The sequence below is a fragment of the Pocillopora verrucosa genome, chromosome 10 (genome assembly GCF_036669915.1).
Source record: "Pocillopora verrucosa isolate sample1 chromosome 10, ASM3666991v2, whole genome shotgun sequence".
Taxonomy (NCBI): domain Eukaryota; kingdom Metazoa; phylum Cnidaria; class Anthozoa; order Scleractinia; family Pocilloporidae; genus Pocillopora; species Pocillopora verrucosa.
The window spans coordinates 1,261,237-1,280,023 of record NC_089321.1 but is presented as its reverse complement, the minus strand read 5'-3'; the positions used below and the strand labels follow the sequence as shown (position 1 = coordinate 1,280,023).

The following is an 18,787-nucleotide window of genomic DNA, read 5'->3' as shown; positions in this document are numbered from 1 at the left end:
ACTTATCTGCTTGATATTATATTGATATTGTAAGGAGAAATTCTGTCTTCGTCACTCGTGGGAGTTACGGGTTTGACGTGAGATCAATAGAAATATATTTATAATCGTCTTCTGCTAGTTTAGATAGCTTAAAATGTCGAGCGCTTGACATTCTTGGTCTGTAGGAAAAGTTTGCTTGGACGCCGAATTTGACCGCTGCCAATAGAAACGTCTTCTTCGGCAGTTCTGATCAGGATTTTTCTTGTATTGTCTTAAAATTTGGCAGGTTTGGTTTTGAAATCCCACGATTTATTGAAATCTGCACTAGCAAAGCTTTGGCAGTCAATTCGTGGTAATAGAGTCTCATAGTTTGCCAGCCCCTTCCATTTTGCTATCTAGTATGCGGCAACGATCTTCGTCGAGTTCACATTTGTGATATGGGATCGTTCACTTCTCGGCTTTCCAGAGTTACAATTTCTTCTTGACAAGATCCTAAATTAACTATTCAGCTGCCAACTGTTAAACTACTTTACCTCTGGTCGTTGGTTTACGGATACTGAATGATATTATTTAAACCTCATCTAGATCATAAACATATCGATAAGTCAGTCCGGGTAAGTGGAATAGGTTATGTGTAGGCACTGAGCTCGCCTTGGATGAATTGTTGCATTGCCAACAGAGAAACATGTTAAACTCCAGGGAAACTCCGCAAATACCTTCCATACTAATTTCCCTTTAGAAATAATTGTTGGAGCTTTTTGTTTACCCTCGGTTTTTTTTTTGATATTTCTCAGTGTTTGTCTGTTTTTCTTTTAAAGGGGATCAGGTTAAATAGACGTAATAATTCACACACTCGGTATACCTACATCGGCTCCCTTTGTTTTCTAGTTGATTGGCAGAAAATGTCACGTGGTCTGTAAATCAATACAACGTTACGCTCTGTCTCCTTTCCCTGAAGATCGAAACATCAGTCGGCGAGGTAACCTCGATAGAAAAAGGTAAAAATCTCTTGTTCCTGGCTTCATTTACTTCTGAAATTTTGACAGACGTTAGAAAAACAAATGCTTCTTCTATCTGCGTAAAAAAATCACTAGACGATTTCTTGCACGCGCTGAAAGTTGCCTTCGAGCTTATTAAAGAGCGCGCTTGATATCGCAACTCGGTTCCAAATCAGTTGCACCCGCTTGTTTTGTAACTCGCACAAGTCTTCAATTTTTCGCGTACAGTCTGGCAAAAATTTAAATTGTCGGGCATAATTTTGCCTCTGTTTGACCAGGAAACATTTTTAATTATTTGAAATGTTTTCATGTGGTATGTTTCGTTGACGGTAAAACTGAGTTGCCTCTGACAAGTCCTCACAACTAATTCTTTATGTTCGTCTGTGATCGCGTGCCCGTGGTCTGTAGCATTTGAGCTATTTAGCCTCAGCTGAATACCATAAGTAAAGTTCTTTAATTTCTTATTTGCTAAGACCTTATTTCCAGATATGATCCTATCTTGGCAATTCGGGTTTTACTCAGGAAACGTATCTAAGACAAGTCAGATCGGAACTTCAGGATTGCATTTTATTTTCTTTGAACGAAGATACAATGCTGCCGGACTCATAGAGACGGATACATGACGTTTTTGACTCAGTTCACTCACGATCTCTGAGAGAAGCCACTTTAAAGCAACGCAAACATTTAAATGGATTTGATACGTTCACAATGTCACGGAAATAAATATCTACATATGTGGCGAGTTCCTATTTCCGTCATCGAAATCTTCTAAACCGATAGTCACAGTTGACCATACGGAAACAGGTTTCTTACTCTTGAACCGGTGCATACGTAAGGAAAAGCTGAAGATGCAGAAAATGAAGATTTCTAACCACGAGAAGCTAGGGAAATATATTGATAATTATTCCAACGGCTCGAATTAATTGTTTCTTCGTTCACTGCGTCAACTTTGTGTAATTTAGGTTTCGCTCTCATAAATGTTTATGTTGTATCGAAATCGTTTGTAACCTTAGGCTTTACATGCGGCCTATGTCGTCAATTCTGATTACACCAGCTACTCATTGTTACAAGGTTTTCAAACTACCTTGCACGAGGCTCGTTCAAACGTCGAACATTTCACTCAAATTTGGAGGGAGCAAATTCAACATAAGTAGACACTTTTTTGAATCAGACCTTTGTATTTGGTTCGCCGTTCCGGGATTTTAAAAGGTTTAAGAATAGTATTTTCATCATACTTTATGCTTCAGGTCGGGATAATTAATAGTACGATGTACGTCTGAATAAAACCGTGTAAGAAGTTACTGACAAAGCCGCTGCAAAGTCGATTTCACGACCCAAGCTGGCAAGAAGAACAACCGATCTGTTCTAAATAGAAATAGCAGTTCTAAATTGATTTAGAAGTCGAACATTCCATGCAATGTTTGGTAGGTAATAGGTTGGAGAAATCAAAACTTTGGTTTCGGAGCTAGACTTGAATAGAAATTTAACTGAATGCTCTGGTCAGCAAGCACTTGTCTGCTAAGATTTACGAGTACCGTATCGCGGATGTACGTTTATTTTACATGATCCGCTCACAATTCGGTACTTTGCATACTATGGAAAGACTATTTCGTCCATGTAGGAAGTTACCTTAAAGGCTTTTGACCTGTGTGACTTATTAAGGAACACAGGAAATTTTGAAAAGGATGCAGTTTATTGAAGAGGAAAGCCAGATGAGGGGCAGTGAACAACGTTCTACAGTCTTTACAGTCAACCGAGAAAATTCCTGGGTTACGGTGACATTCAGCAGAATGGAAAGTATTGCAGCTGGGCACGTCTTACTTTTGCTCAGCTAAAGACAAAAGGCATTGTACGTTAAAATGAAATTGTCTTGTCTGATTTGCTCACTAGAAGGCCGTCAAAAACTGTTTAACTAAAAACGATCTGTTGCATAACTGCGTGGACCTCGCTATACTGTGAGAGAATTGCAATTAAATACGCAGTGCCGTACTTTTCGGGGCATTATATGTCATCAAGTCGTTACCTAGTGGAAATTTGCTTAATTATTTGTACTTTGATAACTTCAGTAGAGGGAAGGTGTTCCTCGTCCGCTCGTTCTCTATCAATAGTTCGGCCACCTGAACGCCACATCACTGCATGCATTGTTGTGATTAGAATCGTTTGAGTACATGTGATTTTGTCATGATTTTATTTCAAATTCCGGCTGCCGTCGCCATATTACTTACACTAATGGCTTAAAGAAGCATGCTTGAAAGAGTTGGAGAGTGACGCACAAAAGCCAATGTCTGTAGTCATAAGCATATAACTGACGTAGGTTATATGCATCTGGTGTCGAAAAATACCTCGGACTATATCACATAGACAAATTAATTACTGGATCAAAAGGTGGAATGAATAGCTGGTTATTTAACTCAAGAGGTAACCAAAGTTCTGCCGAACTACTATAGGAAGAGGACTGGTTACCTTTACTTGTTCAAAGTGTTCAAATGTGTTCACAATCTTCTTTTTTTTTATTCCACAAAGGCCAGAAAGTACGATTCAGTTAGGTTTTCGAGTGTAAAATATTTTTTAATGCAGGGGTTGAGGATAACGGTTTTTTTTTTTTTACCAGAGGTCTGATTTAATTTGGCTCACGGAGTCAGACTTAAAATAACGCATCAATCGCAAACGAATCTGTAGAACAAATTTGCCTTATCCATAAACAGTAATAAAATGGATGTATCAAGGCAACTCAGAGCTTTGAGTGGTATTAGATCAGAGCCTTTTGAGAAGAACTTAGAAAATCCCGCAAATGGAGAAAATGAGCACTACAGGACCATCTTTTTTGTGCCACAACTGAAAGGACTCATTTTTTTGTTACGAACGCGAAAGATACAGGTGAGTGCAATAATTCATACACTTCTTTATTCTATTTTCGTCAAGTAATTGGTTCCCTTTGTTCCAAAAGCGTTGACTGACACAACAGATCACGTGGTTTGTAAATCAACACAAAGCTACGCTCTGTCCTTTACAAGTACAAACTCATCAATCGGCCAAGATACTGCCATAGAAGAAGGTAAATTTGTCTGGTAATTGACTGCTTTTACTCCTTTGATTTAAACATACGTTAGACTAACGTATTTTCCGACTATGTGAGTTAAAATGGTAACAAAATAACGGCTTGCACGCGTTGAAAGTTGCGTTTGAATTTGTGTAAGGTCGTGTGGTTGATTTCGCAACTTGAGTTCAATCGATCACTAATCGAGTACCTGCCTGGTTTGCGACTCTCATGAATCATCTCGTATTTGCTAGCTGTCTTCTGAAAATTTCAATCATCAAGGTTAATTCGACGATCCTAAAGAAGAACATTTTTTGTAAACTGCGGGCTTTTCTCTTAACAGTAAAATGTGGTTTTGTGTCGTAAAGGATTTAGTCAAATGCTCAAATTCTCTGTCAAATGACAGAATATTTGCAAACTACACTCTTCTATTCGATTTACTGACACTTAAATTCACACAGTCTCCCTATTTTTTCCAGTAAACTAGATTACTTTGAATCATTTTGTGGTATTCAAAACAAGTTGGCTGCATTTTCACTGATTTAGTTGAGTTGATCGTCACCAATGTTGAATGTTCCATGCATACACGCTTTTGACACATGCTTGAAACAATTAGTTACTCGCGGCCACCAGCGGAAGCCAGTCAGAAGCAAAACGTACGTTTGAACGAGTTTGATAGGTACATGAGGTGAATTGAACTCGAAATACATATTTAGTTCTCATCTTCTTGAAAACAGCGCCTGAACTTAGAACATAAGTTTTTTTTTTTTTTTTTTTAATTTTTAATTTTTTTTACCAACATACCATGAACAACCTCGTAGGACAAGATGAAATAGTTTAGAAGCAAAAATGGATAGTTTAGATGACTGATTTCCTTTTTCCATAGAAAATTAAAGTAAAAGTTGACGAATTGAAGGACAATTGCAAATCAGTTGCTAAACGGAAGCGAGTTCGTGTCACCCCCTCAGTACAGTTTAGCCGACCGTAGTTATTCAGTATCCTCCGAATTTGTCTACCATGACAAGATTTCTTGCCGTTTCGATTTTAATCAAGACCTCAGCATTGATTGAGGAACATATTTTCCTTTACAGCTGGATAATTTGAAAGACCTAATTTACACTCTGCACTTGACATAGACTGTTTTGCATAACTTAATCTTCCTCGGTAAAGATGCGTTTCACCGTGAAAAATTCACAGCTTCTTTTCTCTCAAGTAATAAAATACATGGCGTGTCTGAAATGAAACGGTCCTGGTGTTTTTTCAATGAGTTCATCGAAGGTTCTGCCTGGAAAACTGTCAACCGATCTACTGCGATCTACTGCGTGACTAAAAACCCATTTAAAAAAATTGCAATAGATGAAGCGTTAAACTTTTCAAAAAATTACCTGTACTTTTAGGCAATTGCTATGATTGATAATGTCGCTTTAGAAATAGCAATTTTGTGATAACTTGACCCAAGAAAAATCTTACCCATGCCTTCTATAGTACTACGTTATCGTTTAGTCACCCGAAGCACACACCTTACAGGCATGTTGACGATCGATTAGACTCTTGTGTTCATGTGATGCAGTCATGATTTCTCTGTTCCGCAGTCCTATTTGACACAGCGCTGACACTCCTTTCGGTTACACGAGGCCTAATTGACCGAATTTGGAACAATTTCAACGCGCACAAAATTCTCCCGTGAATTTTAAAATACCGATATATAGTAATGAACCTTTAAAACTCTAGAAGTCTTAAATATATGTTCTTCATGTTAAGTTTTAAAGAAGGCGCAACCAAGCTATTACTGTACTTACCGAAAGATTTTTAAGTCTACCAAATTTAAGTGCGTTTTAATCTTAAATTAATGCGACAGTTTTCTTCATACAGGTTTGTGTCACAAAACTGATGAAAAAACTCTTCAGATTCTCCCAAACTTAGCATCAATACGACAGGAATTTCAATTGACATTTTAGCACTTAGCACAAGATTTTACATCAGATATGTAACCTGAAAACTGTCCTAGAATATTAGAGCAGTGACGATGAATGTGCTTTGACCGGAGTTAAACCGAAATCTCTCCCGTGGACAAACTCTGTTTGTTTCCCTGAGTACGTGCATTTCATTAAGTCATCAGTTACTGTCTGAGACTAAAATAACCCGGCTCTGAGATCTATTTTCGGATCAACTTAGTAGGGAACAGACCGGGAAACAGAGTGTTATCAATAGTTTATACTGCAAGATACAGGTCTTTTTTAACAAAAAATAGAAGGTTGAGTGTAAAAACGATCTTGTCGAATTTTAATTAGCTGTCGAGTGTTGATGACCCCTTTTAGATGAATTCAAATGAGTCTATCGTTCTGTTTTGCATAACCTTTGTGTCTAAAAATTATGTTTTTTTCGCGTAAAAAAAGAAAAGAAAAGCAACGAACAGCGAACAGTAGTGCCCATGTCAAAAGTTCTTTTACTGAAATTTTTTCACTTTTTAAATTAAGACCAAACGTATTCACTTGCGAGGGTCGTCAGATTTCCCGAGATCTGACGGCTGCGTGACAAATTCCCGGGCTGCAAAACGATCGTGTAATAATAGAAATTTTCGACAGTAAGCGCCAGCTCTTTACTTTGGTCTGGAAGAAATTAAACCAGCACGGATTCGAAATTTCGACTCATTGTTTGCCAGGTGCAAACTAAACTTGCTGCAACGTGATTGAGCTAAAGAACGTTAGATTAAGAAAGGAGGCAAAGAACCAGAGGAAATAACACTGGCTAGGAATGGAGAGGATAAAAGTGAATCGTAGATAACGAACACGAAAGGTTTTTTACGAACATTTTTGTGATTCTCAAACTTTGATGTTCCTGCTGTAAAACTATTAGTGTGGGAGAGAGGAATGCATTGCAGATTGGTTGGAAATTGACTTTTCTACATCAAAGAAAAATCATAGTTGGTGATCGATGAAAATTTTGCTGTTGACCCTCACAGTATTTATCGTCACCAACCACTGACATTGCAAACACAATTTGATTAGGTAACGCACTTGTAAATGTGTTAAGAGTATTAATATCTTGTGTTGAGTCGTCTTTAGAGCTATTGTGATGTTTTAGTCCCTTTCAGAACGAATCTCATAGATTACTGTCGACAAATTTCTCGATATGTCTTTTCAACGGCACAAATAGTCATGGATAAGACAAAAAGTGCTGTTACATTGCCCATTTAATTGTTCTAGAGCGTCGATGACTTCGAAATAATAGATTGTGAAGTCTGTCTTTTTGACTGACTCCAGAGATTGTTTTGATTTCTGTTGCTTGAAGTAACTGAAGTATTGCAAAAAAAGCCGGCTACCGGTAGTCTACCGCCTCTCATAAGGGCTCCTACTGGCATCTATTGAGCCTTCGAACAGGCTGTCGTGTTTGGGTTTCGCCGTAAGACCCCTTTTCGGGTACAGCCGCCTATTACATCATCAGCAGCCCCTTTTGGAAAATGTTATTGAGACCTTGCTCTTTCTAGAAAGGGGTCTAGTCCATTATATATTTGCCTCAGCTTTTCCTTATACTACCGGTATTTTTACTTTTTGTACTCTGGGGTCGAGAGAGACTCTGGTAAAGTTTGTTGGCAATATCTAGTCTCCAGCCTTCTTGCAAATAACTCTGCAAATTGGGTACTCTGCCACTAGTTTGAAGAGACTCTCTTGCCGTCTATCAAGCCCTATGGTGCAGCGCATGAAAACACCCAGTGTTCTGCTAACAAAACTTTGAAATGGTTCAAGCAAAGACCTTGTGTAAGTTTAAACTAAGAAGGTTAAATGTTGAACTCAGTTTAAACACGTAATTGTCATCGATATTTACACGAGTGAATAAACACGAATCAGTGTTACTGAGCTGTTTTAACAGATTACAAAGAGAAATATCGTGTCTCAATTTTCTTAGCTGCAGTCTGTTTCTAAATGAATCAATTTCGGACATATTTCTTATTGCCTCAGATTTAAAGCCTTTCATATGGCTTCTGTTGTGTACCCCGGTATTTTTAACAGATCATTAACGTCCTACTCATGACAAATATAAGTTCGGCTTTGTTTAAAAACTCGCTCTCAAATAGACTAATGGCCCTGCAGGAAGACTGAATATTCACCGAATTCCCATAGAATGCCTCATGCATATAAAAACTTAATTAAAGTGTTTGAGGTTTGTTTACTGAGGGATGTCATCCGATTCCAAAATTGTTTTGGTTTTTAAAAGGCAGAATTTTCTGAGGTTGTGTATTTTATAAAATTCCTAAGTCAGAAATGTTTCCTAGTGTCGCAAACCTGGCGATTATATGCTATACACAAGCTCAGAAAATTTGTCCTCTAAAAGACCAAAGATAGTTTTGGAATCGCTTGACATTTCGCAACAAATGTCTGATATTCATAGGAAGTTTGAAAGAAACTTTCAGCGGAAATTCTGCGAACATTTCAGACTGCCGGGCAGTTAAACATTGCGTTACGTTCAGTAATATTTCAAATTCATGACTTACAGTTAAAAACTCCCTCCTTCTTAGTAACCTAATCTTCAGTTCTGTTCCGAATACTGCTAACTTTCAAAGAGTTACAACTGCCAGGGAAGAGAGTTACGAGTAGCATAACTTTTAATGTGTTTAGTGTTAGAACATCAGAAACAATACTGTTTTAGGTTCAACTCCTGGTGAAAACTTGCGCTTGGAACTTGGGCTTTTTCTGTGGATTATGGCTGGGTGATGAACTGAACAACACTCGGTGACCTATCATGGACTGAGTCCGCCGAACATCTGCATCTCAGGCATTTGCATGGACGAATATCTGCCATCAAAACGTCGAGTAAATAAAACTCAAGGTGCAACCATCATTCTTGCGATGATTGAAAAGTAAGCCCTCTCACAATTTCACCATGTCCTTCCATTCTTGCAAGCCTCTGTTGTTTTACTTCGCTGGATGACAATAAGTAATCAAATATTCAAGAGTAAGCTGCATTTCATCTTTCAAGCGTATGATCCTCTACACTCGCTCGCAGCTTAGCTCTGAAGTTAATTTCAATTCTTTCGTGTTCTTTTGGCACTACTTGTGCGAAACGGTCATTGATAAGTGCACTTTATTACGAATGATCTTACCACAGAGCAACTTTAGTTGTTCAAACAATGAAATCTAGAAGAGAGCCTCGTTGTTGAAAAGTCCATAGATTCAGAGCAATGGCTTGCCGATAATAACGCTTCATAAATTTTACGAACAAAGTCTGTCTCAGTTTCTTTTCTTAAACTTCTGCGCGAATGACCCTTTTCTGCTCCAAACGCAAGCTACCTTATTCAAAACAAAAATTTTCACACGTCTTTAGTCTGCTTTCTTCAAGTAATCGGCTCCCTTTGTTCGGCGTTGACTGACACAACAGATCACGTGGTCTGTAAATCAATACAACGCTACGCTCTGTGTCCTTTACAGGAACGAATTCATCAATCGGCGAAGACACGGTCACAGAAAAAGGTAAATTTCTCTTGTAGTTGACCGCTTTTACTCCTTTACGTTATAGGTACGTTAGAAAAACATATTCTTCGACTATTTGTGTGAAAACGTTATCAGATAATTGTTTGATCGCGCTGAAAGTAGCGTTTGAGCTTGTGGTTGATCTCGCAACTTAAGTTCAATCGATCATCTAGTACCCGCTTGGTTTGCGACTCGCCTGAATCTTCACTTTTTCGCTTGTGATTTATCCAACATAACAATCATTGAGCCAAAGTTTGTTCCTTGTAGACAAAGTGTATTTCATATCTTTAAAATACGGGTTCCTGTCTTGACGGTAGAAATGTGGTTTTGTGTTTTAAGTGACTTGGTCGAACGCCCGACCATATATCAGGACTGTCAGTGTGGACATACAATTTTAATACTAGCTAGACTCTTCTGTTCAGTCTTCTGATACTTTCTTTATGTACCGGCCTTAATTTGCTATCTCGCTATATGACTTAGTAACAGGTTGGTGGTATGTGGGACAAGTTACCTTCGTTTTAACTGATTGAGTTCAGGTGAACGTACCCTCTGTTGACTGTTTTCATGCATACACGCTTTTTACACATGACTAAGACTTCAGTTTACTGGGGGAACTTATGGAAGCCAGTCAAAAGCGAAACAAACATTTGACTGGGTTTTGATATGCTTATGAAGTGAAATGAGCTCGAGGTATGTATCAAGTTCGAATTTCCGTGCAAGCTATGTCCAAAATACTTCACACGGAAGAAATCCTCAGCTGTTGGTTTCCTTACTAGCAGACCACGCTTATCAGCTGCGGGAATGAAAGTTTATTGAAAATGAAGTAACATGAGACTGTATAGATCGATTGGTCAGAAGTCAAAGCTGATAATAAAGGCGAATCGCTTTTTTTTCCTTGAGAAATAAAATATCTCGCCATTGATATATAGAGAGGTACTCTACAAATACAATTCATTCTATGAATTGCTGTTCTTCCCCGTACACGAGTGTAGTTGTTCAGTGGTCTCTCCTATCGCTAAGTGTTACTTTTTGCATTTGTTTGCCTTTCCTAATTTTATTTGAAACTTCAACATTCAGTGAAGCTCATATCCTCCTAACCAGCTTCATAAAAATTAAAAGGGACACATTTACGTGTGAGCATAAAATATATTGAGCAGTAATAGTTCTCCTTCAAAGGTGTCATCAGTCGCATTTCACGGCGCCTTGTCAAGCTTTGCAGCGTGAGAACGGTTTCCTCAGTGTTACGCAGACTGTCCACAGTCACCTTAGAAGTTTAGATCCCGTTTGAAAAGGATTCGTTTTGTCGAACATTTAGCCTTGTTATTTCAATAAAAGTACGATGACCTGTTTAATTCTGGAAGAGCGGACTGAAAAGGCCTTTTTCTGAAATATCGAAATATCAATTTGAGGTTACGAAACAGCTACACTAAACGGACTCCTGAAATCGCAGTAATAGCCTTGTTGGTGTGCGGAACAGAGAAGCATACCTGCAAGAAGACCTTAAGCTCATCAAATACGTTTATACAAAATTTACCCAAAGTTTATACAAAGCTCTATCATCTCACAACTTCTCAAGGACAGCTTTCACCGATCGACCGTGGCAAGGTAGTGCGTGACGTTCGCGATAATTACAAGAATATTGTCGTAGTGTTAAAACTTTCGCCCAGTATATTTCGCATTTTTTTTGCTGGTTTATTTGATTTAAAAAGAACAGCACACGGTTACTGTGCTACTTGTATTTTGATAGAGTCAGTCGAAGAAGAATGGTTCCGTGCCTGCTATGGTCCTTGTTATTTCAGTGCTCGGATACCCGAGCACTGAACGCAACTTGAATTCATAAAGATGATCACAAGTTTCTATCGCGTGCGTGTGTTTCAGTCATCTTCTATTTTTCTTTTTATTTTGTCGCTTCCTAGTTCGAAACACATAGCTAACCAGCCTTTTCAAGATTCTTTGAGTCCGAGGAGGCTCATCTGACCGCTTATTGGTGGTATTCCGTAATATTTCTGTGTGAGTTAGCAGACTCCATAATATATGATAATCAACCAATATACATGTACCGGTCGTCACTACATGTAAATGTGTTTTTAGTTACCATGGAAGAGAAAGACGAAATTAATTTTCGCCTGCCGATGAACACGTGAAGATGTTTTCCAATCGAATTTAAGGAATGTGCCGCATGATCTTTAGTTAGTTTTTAGTCTTATTTTGGACAAGAAAGCCAGCTTACTTCGAGTTCAATCGTCTAAAGTGTCTTCCCGAAATGTAGGTATGCTGGCATGACTTTGTAATGACATTTAACAATTGCGCACACTATTGTTGAAGCTACAATTGCTTCAAACTCTCTACAAATAACAGAGAAACATATTAAGACTGAGAAGAACTTAGGTATTTATACTATCAGGAAATCAATCTCCCCGTGGCGATGTATTTTTACTCAATTTGCATGCATCCTGCGACAAATTTAGGGCCAATTCGTTCTATATTTAGCATCAGCACGCAGGAATTAAAGTGCTTGTACATTTCTGTTGAAATTGACCACTTGGGGTTTAAGTGCTTGTAATGGTACGCTTGAGGCTAGGGAGGGTGAAGAAAGAAAAGGATTCCAACGTGCTTAGTATTTAAGTGTTTCATGATCAGGGTCTCATCTTACGGTTAACAGAACTACTTTGATTTCAAAGATCTAGCCGCCTCAACACTCTTTCCGTTTTGAATTTTTTTTTTTCGTTGATGAGGTCAAATGTTGATAAGATACAAAGCTGAATGAACGATGAAGCTTTTCTGTTCTCGTCTGAAAGAAAACAAAGATTTTAATCGGTTATCAAGGCCAAGAGAGTAAAAGAAAGATGACCAACTAAAGAAGTTCTTGATTTTTAAACAAATTCCCCTTGTCAGTACCTCAGTACCACAGGAGATGACTAGGGAAAAGTATGGGGAATGTGCACTGATATTAGGATGAGAAGGCTTAAAAAAAGAAGGCTGATTTTATTATACACGAGTGCGAGACGAGCGAGCTAATGACCTTGCAAGAATACTTTTGAGAGTAAACTACTGAACATACAGTTCAAGGAGAATCACTGGCAACCCGAGAAACTGTCTCGTTACGCTTTGACTCCGAAGACCGGACTAGTAATTCTCCCTTTTAGCGGCGTTGTATTTCGTTGTTTGTCACGTAGGAGAATTTAGAGTTAAATCAGCACAATACTCTATGGCTGATAACTTTGCCCACTCTTATTTCTCTCTCAGTATTAATATGAGAACTAAAAAGTTGATCACCCTTTGGGAGTGATAGGGTTCATTAAGGCCGGGAATTTACACCGACATTCTTAGAAGTGCCTCGTATATTTACAAATTTAACCAAAGTTGGTTGTTTTTTATTCTTCTTTCTCCAGCTTGTTCTTACGACTGAATCAAGATGTCTCTTCGTACGATGCAGCTTCAGGACTTAAACCCTCACATTATGTGCGTGTTATGCGGTGGATACTTAGTGGATGCTACAACCATTGTCGAGTGTCTGCATTCGTGTAAGTAGTGAGACGTTTTTACAACTTCTATTTTTAATGGATGTTACTGCTGAATGTGAGCGAGAGACTTTAGAAGAGCCAGCAGGCTTGTTCTGCTTCCTCGTTTGTGAAGGTTTTGGTTGTTTTGGTTTTCCTGATTTCCCCCCCATTGGCAGTCAATTTTCTCAGTATAGCCCTCTTCATACTCTGCGGTTGGCGACGACTGATTCCCCCTCAGTTCCCCCTGAAAACCATATGATCCCACAAAATCCTACCCTCTTCCCCTCCCAGGCAGTAAAAAATGACCTGTTCCTTCTATTTACTGAGAAAATGTGACCATCTAACACTTCGTTATTCGGACCAAAACAGTTGATCTGGGCAAGAATAATTAACCCTTAAATCCCCAGGAGTGACAAAGGGAGAACTTTTTCTTACAATATTAATTAGAAAAGTGATGAGAATAAAGCAGAATATAACTTGGGGGACTTAAAGTTGATCCGATACTAAATTCTCCCAAGTAATATCAAGTGATTTTATGGGAGACAGTAAGAAGAAATACGAATCAGATCTTGGGAGTTAAAGGGTTAAGTCACTTAGCTACAGCTTTGAATATCAAAACACTAAACAAACATTAAGAAAAGAAAAAACAGAGCAAAACGAAGAGAAATAAAAGATGAACAAAAAACAACAACAAAAAAACCAACCAAACAAATAAGTACACTCACAAACAAGACGATCCGAAGATTCATTGGAAAGAAAATGAAAAAAAAAACTTGAAATTGAAAATAATGTTATTAAGACATGTTCTTGACTTTTGAACTGTTATCAACTTAGTTGGATCGCTTAAGTTTTTTTTTTCTGTTTTTATCTCTAGTTTGTCGCAGCTGTATCGTTAAATATCTCCAGACATCATATCACTGTCCTGTTTGTGATGTTGAAGTCCACAAAACTAAACCGCTTCTTCATATTCGGTGAGCATAATGTAATTGCAGCCAGTCCTTTACAAAGCATGAGGCTAGTATCAAGGTACGTTGCCCTGACGCCTGGTAAATTAAGACATATCTGTGTTTTATTTTTAGACCTGATAGAACTTTACAAGACATCGTTTACAAGATCGTACCTGGTATTTATCATGGTAAGGAAAAAAAATACTCTTCTGCAGACGGTGTTTTATTTGTGATGTTTGGTTTTCCTCATGAACTTGAAACTTATTCATGAAATCGTTGTCTTTTCAGAGGAGGTTAATAGGCGTAAAGAGTTTGAAGCGAGTCAAACAGACAAGAATGAATCAGGTTTGTATTTTACAGTTCAGCCTTATGTTACTCTAGTAGGTTATCTGTGAATAGACAGTGCAGTGAGCACTAACCGTTGAAGGAAAACTTTTGTAAATGATAAAGTTTAAAAAAAGGTCCTTTTATGTGAACTTTATCGTGAATGTATCCAATTGTATTTCCGAGAAAAATGAAGCCAACTCACACACTATCCCTGCATTTACTTTGATATTATCGTAAATTTATTCTGTAGCGTTCCCCAAAATAACGTAGTAAGCTCACAGCCCTTCTATTCAGTTTTATGGAGAAGTTATTTTATTCCAATTAGATATTTGTTGTGCTTATTTCATGATTATTTCACCTTTCCCACTTTTTGGCCTTACCATATTCCCCAGAGCACCCAACGCCTTCACTCCCTATTATGACGTCTTTCTTCGCCTACCTCAAGTTGTTGGGCATTGTTTATTGCTCTATAACACCTCATTACCCATCCCTCTTTATGCGGCCGCATTACAGAAACTTTTCTGTCCCTGATGATGCTGTGGATCGGCGGAAGCTTAGAAGCCTATTGCTTATTGTTAGGATAGTGGTTAAGACCTCATTTGAAACCATCATACAACTTCTTAGAATAGTTTACACGTCTTGTACGGCCGTTTTCACGATCGTATAATTAGAATTACGAGCTGTTTTCGTGAACGATTAAGTACGATTTTGCTTAGGGTGTATCAGTAGTTGGAGATGTTGTTTTCTGTTTCTCACAGCTACTGACGAGACAGCAACGTCAAATGACCAAGAAAAAGAAAGTCTTCCTTTCGAAGATCCTGTCTGTATAACTCTTGAATATTTCAGGTACAAACCCAATTTGACTTCTTTTTGATCTGATGGAGAAGGGAGGGGTGATACCGCGGGGGTTTGTACTTGCATTCTCCCAGCATATTTTTCGAATCCAGAGACTTGCAAATCTCTACTTTTGTGCTTAAAATGGTTAGTGGAAGGGTGCTAGAGAGAGTTTCGTTGAAGGAAACCGATAAAGATTGAGAGCTAGCTCGTGTCGTTCCACTGCGTTACATATCTTACAAGGTGTTTGAAACGCAAGCTAAAATATTTTGTTTGATTCGATTTGATTTTATCTTTTCTAGGAAAACAAGGAACCGGATGGAAAAGGAGGTAAAGAAATGTTCTTTATTTTCTACTTCACGTTTTGAAGAATCATACGATGGCTTTCCGTCACCCAATATGATATAAGAAATCGATCGTCTCAATATACTTTGCATTTCCGTTATGATGACTTCCGCTCACGTAGTGGAAACGATAGTGAATTTAAACGACGAAAATGGTTTTCAGGACTATCTTCACCTTGACGATCAGACTATACGATCGGATTAATTCGCTACGCATACAATGTATGGTAACCTCGTTCTGTACGAACCCCCTTTTGAACATGTTCCTATTGAAAGAATTTGCCGTTCACTGGCTCCTCTTCATTTTGGAATTTCCTATATTTGGGTTATCGTAATTCATTTTTAAAACTGAGTGAGCTAGGGTGAAGAAAAATGTTTACATTTTGCTTCGCAGGTCTTCCCTACGCGTTATCTGCGTTGTTCTTCGGAAGTGACTGTAAAAGTTCTGAAGAAATTTCTGGTCATGAAGTTTGCTATTCCTGAAACACACATAGTAAGTAAAAGTGATGTTGACTTGATAATTGGCCTGTTAAAATCGTGACAACACCTTATTAGAAGTGTTGCGGCGTGACAGCACCGTAGTCACGAAACTGTAAAATGAACGATGAAAAAGCCATAACTAAAAATGTAGTCATCTTTTGACCATTTAAACATTGCCTTTTCCTTGAAGACTTGCTATGATAGGTGATGGTTTCTTGTCTTTTTTTTTTTGCTCAGATGATATTTTCACGATTTTTGACGTTTTCAACCAAAATCTTAGTCATTTTAGAGACCCTCACTAAAAATAATTTCACTTAATTCAGCATCTTCTTTACGGCTCCTTTTTTCAGACTGAGATCATTCGTTCCGATGAAATCTTAGATGGTCACCTGACAATGAAAGAAGTGTGCAGGATATATGGCCTGTATTCCAAGGTAAATAAAACCGGAAACGCACGTCGCCTAGAGGAAATATATGTAGAGAGTTAAGGCTCTGCGGGAAAAAAACCAAAGCTTCAAGCTACAAATAAGAAAAAAAGAAAACCAAACGTAGCGTAACATGTTTACATTGTGGGGGGGGGGGGGAGGGAGGGAGGAGGACCTTCCCCTTCCCTCCCCCCACTGTAAGGAAGCCTGTTCTCTTAAAATGGCTGTATTCTTCCGTCAGGCGTTACCTTTCCAAAAATATCTGTGTATCAACTCTTACACCCTAACATCAGTATGCATATTCTCCTTACTGTTCTTCATAAATTTTCTAAGATGCTCTCAAGGAGAATTTGTTTAACAATCAAAAACTTCTTCATTTGGTGTTTTTTTTCCTTTTATTCTCGTGACCGTAAGTTTTAGTGTGATTCAGACAGGGTGATTTTGTAAGGGGAAATTAGATGTTAGTCACTCTTAGGGGGTCAAGGTGTTAATAATATTGTTAAAATATCATGGCCTATCCCTCTCTGGGCCGGGTTGTTCAAAAATTGGTTAAGTTAACCCAGGATTAGTGTGAAATCTGAGGGCTTGTACAAAAAAATTTAGTATACTTCGCTTTATGTAGAATTTGATTATTTGATGCTCTAAATAAAGGAAGAGAGAAAATTATCTCGAAAAGGCTTTTCTACAAAGGAATAAAGAAATCCGGATTAAGATCCCACCTTGGGTTAGCGCTAACCGACCTTCGGAAGTCTTTTTAACGTTTGTAAAAAGAGAAAAGACGTTCTTTTTTATTTTAATTTTTTTTCTATTTTTCCTTTGTAGCCGTTTGTAGATCTACAGTTTGTTTTCCTCGAGAAAAATGATTCAGGGGCTGTGTCTGAGGAAAAGCCAAAGATTTTGGAAGTAAAACGAAAGAAAATTAAAAAACGGAAGGGAAACAAAGCTCTCCTGAAGAAATGCTTGGACTCCAACTCACCTGGCCAATTCAAAAAGAAATTCGGAAAGAAGAAAAAATCTTCTTCATATCAACCATGTGAGGTTGGAGGAAAAGTCAACATGGAGCCCAGTGAACCTCAGTCATTTGAAAACGAAAAGAAAGAGAACCTGGGACCCTCTTCCAATCTGCTGTGCTCAAATGTCAATAAAGGAGGATTGGAGTCTCCTCAAGGACTTGCTTGTGATGACGTTGAAAATCTTCGTGATCCTAATGTTAAGGAGTCTAGCCTTTGTTTTCAACCTCAAACCAACGGAAGTAGCGTTAGCGAAAGTAAGCTGATTGTTTACTCTCAAGGAAGCGGGAACTTTAATCAGAACGAAACATCTGCTGCAGACCAAAGTACTGTTAATAGACTTGAACATGATGTAACAGACACGTCGGTAAGTTCCGATATGAAAATCGCTGATAGTTCGTCGATTTTATCATCAAACTCTCAGTCAAGTGGAGAGCTTTTCCTGCCAACGACGAACACGGGTTCTGTGGATGAGCCTTCAGTCACTTTGGATGCGAATGATTTGGCGTTTGCGCAATTGGATGGAAACTTGAAAGGAAAAGAAGTGGAATCCTCTGTATTGAACCAAACTAATGACGATTTCATGAATCACCGTTCTACTGAGTTGGAGTCTCCTAACATGCTTCGTGGGCTTGGGTTAATGTTGGAAACCCTGTAGCATAAACTCGTGAAATTCCTTTTCATAAAGGAAGAAGAGTGGTTGTGTGGTACGACGTGGCAAGTGTGAAGTTGAATAAAACTGGATATTTCTCCTGAGATCATTACTGTGAAGTCAATACTTCTTGCAAAACGGGGCACTATTTCCAGCATTTCCTGCGATTTTTTGTTTTCACGTTCTGATTTTTGTTTTTCAAGAAATACCTATACGAGGATCGCAACTTCGAATTTTATTCCTTTGGATCCAGTTGTTTCAGGGGTGGAAGAAGTCTCCTTTGCAGCCGTTGTTTAGTATCGTCATGCAACGCGCTCTCTCCCGTTGAAGGGACGAGAGAGCGCGTTGCGTGACGAGAGCACGTTGTGTGACGAGATCAAACAACGGCTGCGAAGGAGACAAGCACGAGGCTCTGCACTAGATAACTGGGTAGCACTGGTTAGCCTTTCCCAGCCTTAGAATGACTTTTCTCTGAAAGACTAGTACCTCAAAATTTTAGTTTGCTTGCAGTTACGTTTCAAATTCGGTCTCATTTTCGAATGCGAACTCCGTGCAGAAGACCACTGTTAAGTAAACCCTCTTGTAACAGTCCTCTTGCTAACTTAAATTATCCAAAGTGGGTTATACGCGTTTGCTTACAGTTTCTCGTGTTTTCTGGTTATAGATAGATTTCGAACGCAATTCATTGTATTCGGCGGATACAGGAAAAATTTCATCGCGGAAAGAAGTGCACTAAAATAGCTAATTCTAACCATCACTACGCCACCTAACAATCTAGACAGT

The 18,787-nt window shown here is 38.5% G+C and overlaps 1 protein-coding gene across 4 annotated transcripts; it reads left to right on the top strand.

The window, feature by feature from the left end:
• The first annotated feature begins 925 nt into the window (after positions 1 to 925).
• Positions 926 to 18,709, top strand: LOC131781067 (uncharacterized). Of its 4 annotated transcripts, XM_059097713.2 has the most exons (11): positions 926 to 977; positions 3,925 to 4,032; positions 12,875 to 13,006; positions 13,860 to 13,956; positions 14,065 to 14,120; positions 14,221 to 14,277; positions 15,018 to 15,105; positions 15,396 to 15,423; positions 15,832 to 15,930; positions 16,268 to 16,351; positions 17,165 to 18,709. In XM_059097713.2, exons 3-11 carry the CDS (start codon positions 12,898 to 12,900, stop codon positions 18,008 to 18,010), a joined length of 1,464 nt encoding a protein of 487 aa, XP_058953696.2. In that variant the 5' UTR covers positions 926 to 977; positions 3,925 to 4,032; positions 12,875 to 12,897; the 3' UTR covers positions 18,011 to 18,709. The 4 variants fall into 4 exon arrangements, with proteins under 4 accessions (XP_058953696.2, XP_066029272.1, XP_058953697.2 ...); XM_066173175.1 differs by lacking the exon at positions 3,925 to 4,032 and having other exon boundaries at positions 940 to 977; XM_059097714.2 differs by lacking the exons at positions 926 to 977; positions 3,925 to 4,032 and adding an exon at positions 9,428 to 9,482.
• The last annotated feature ends 78 nt before the right edge of the window (positions 18,710 to 18,787 follow it).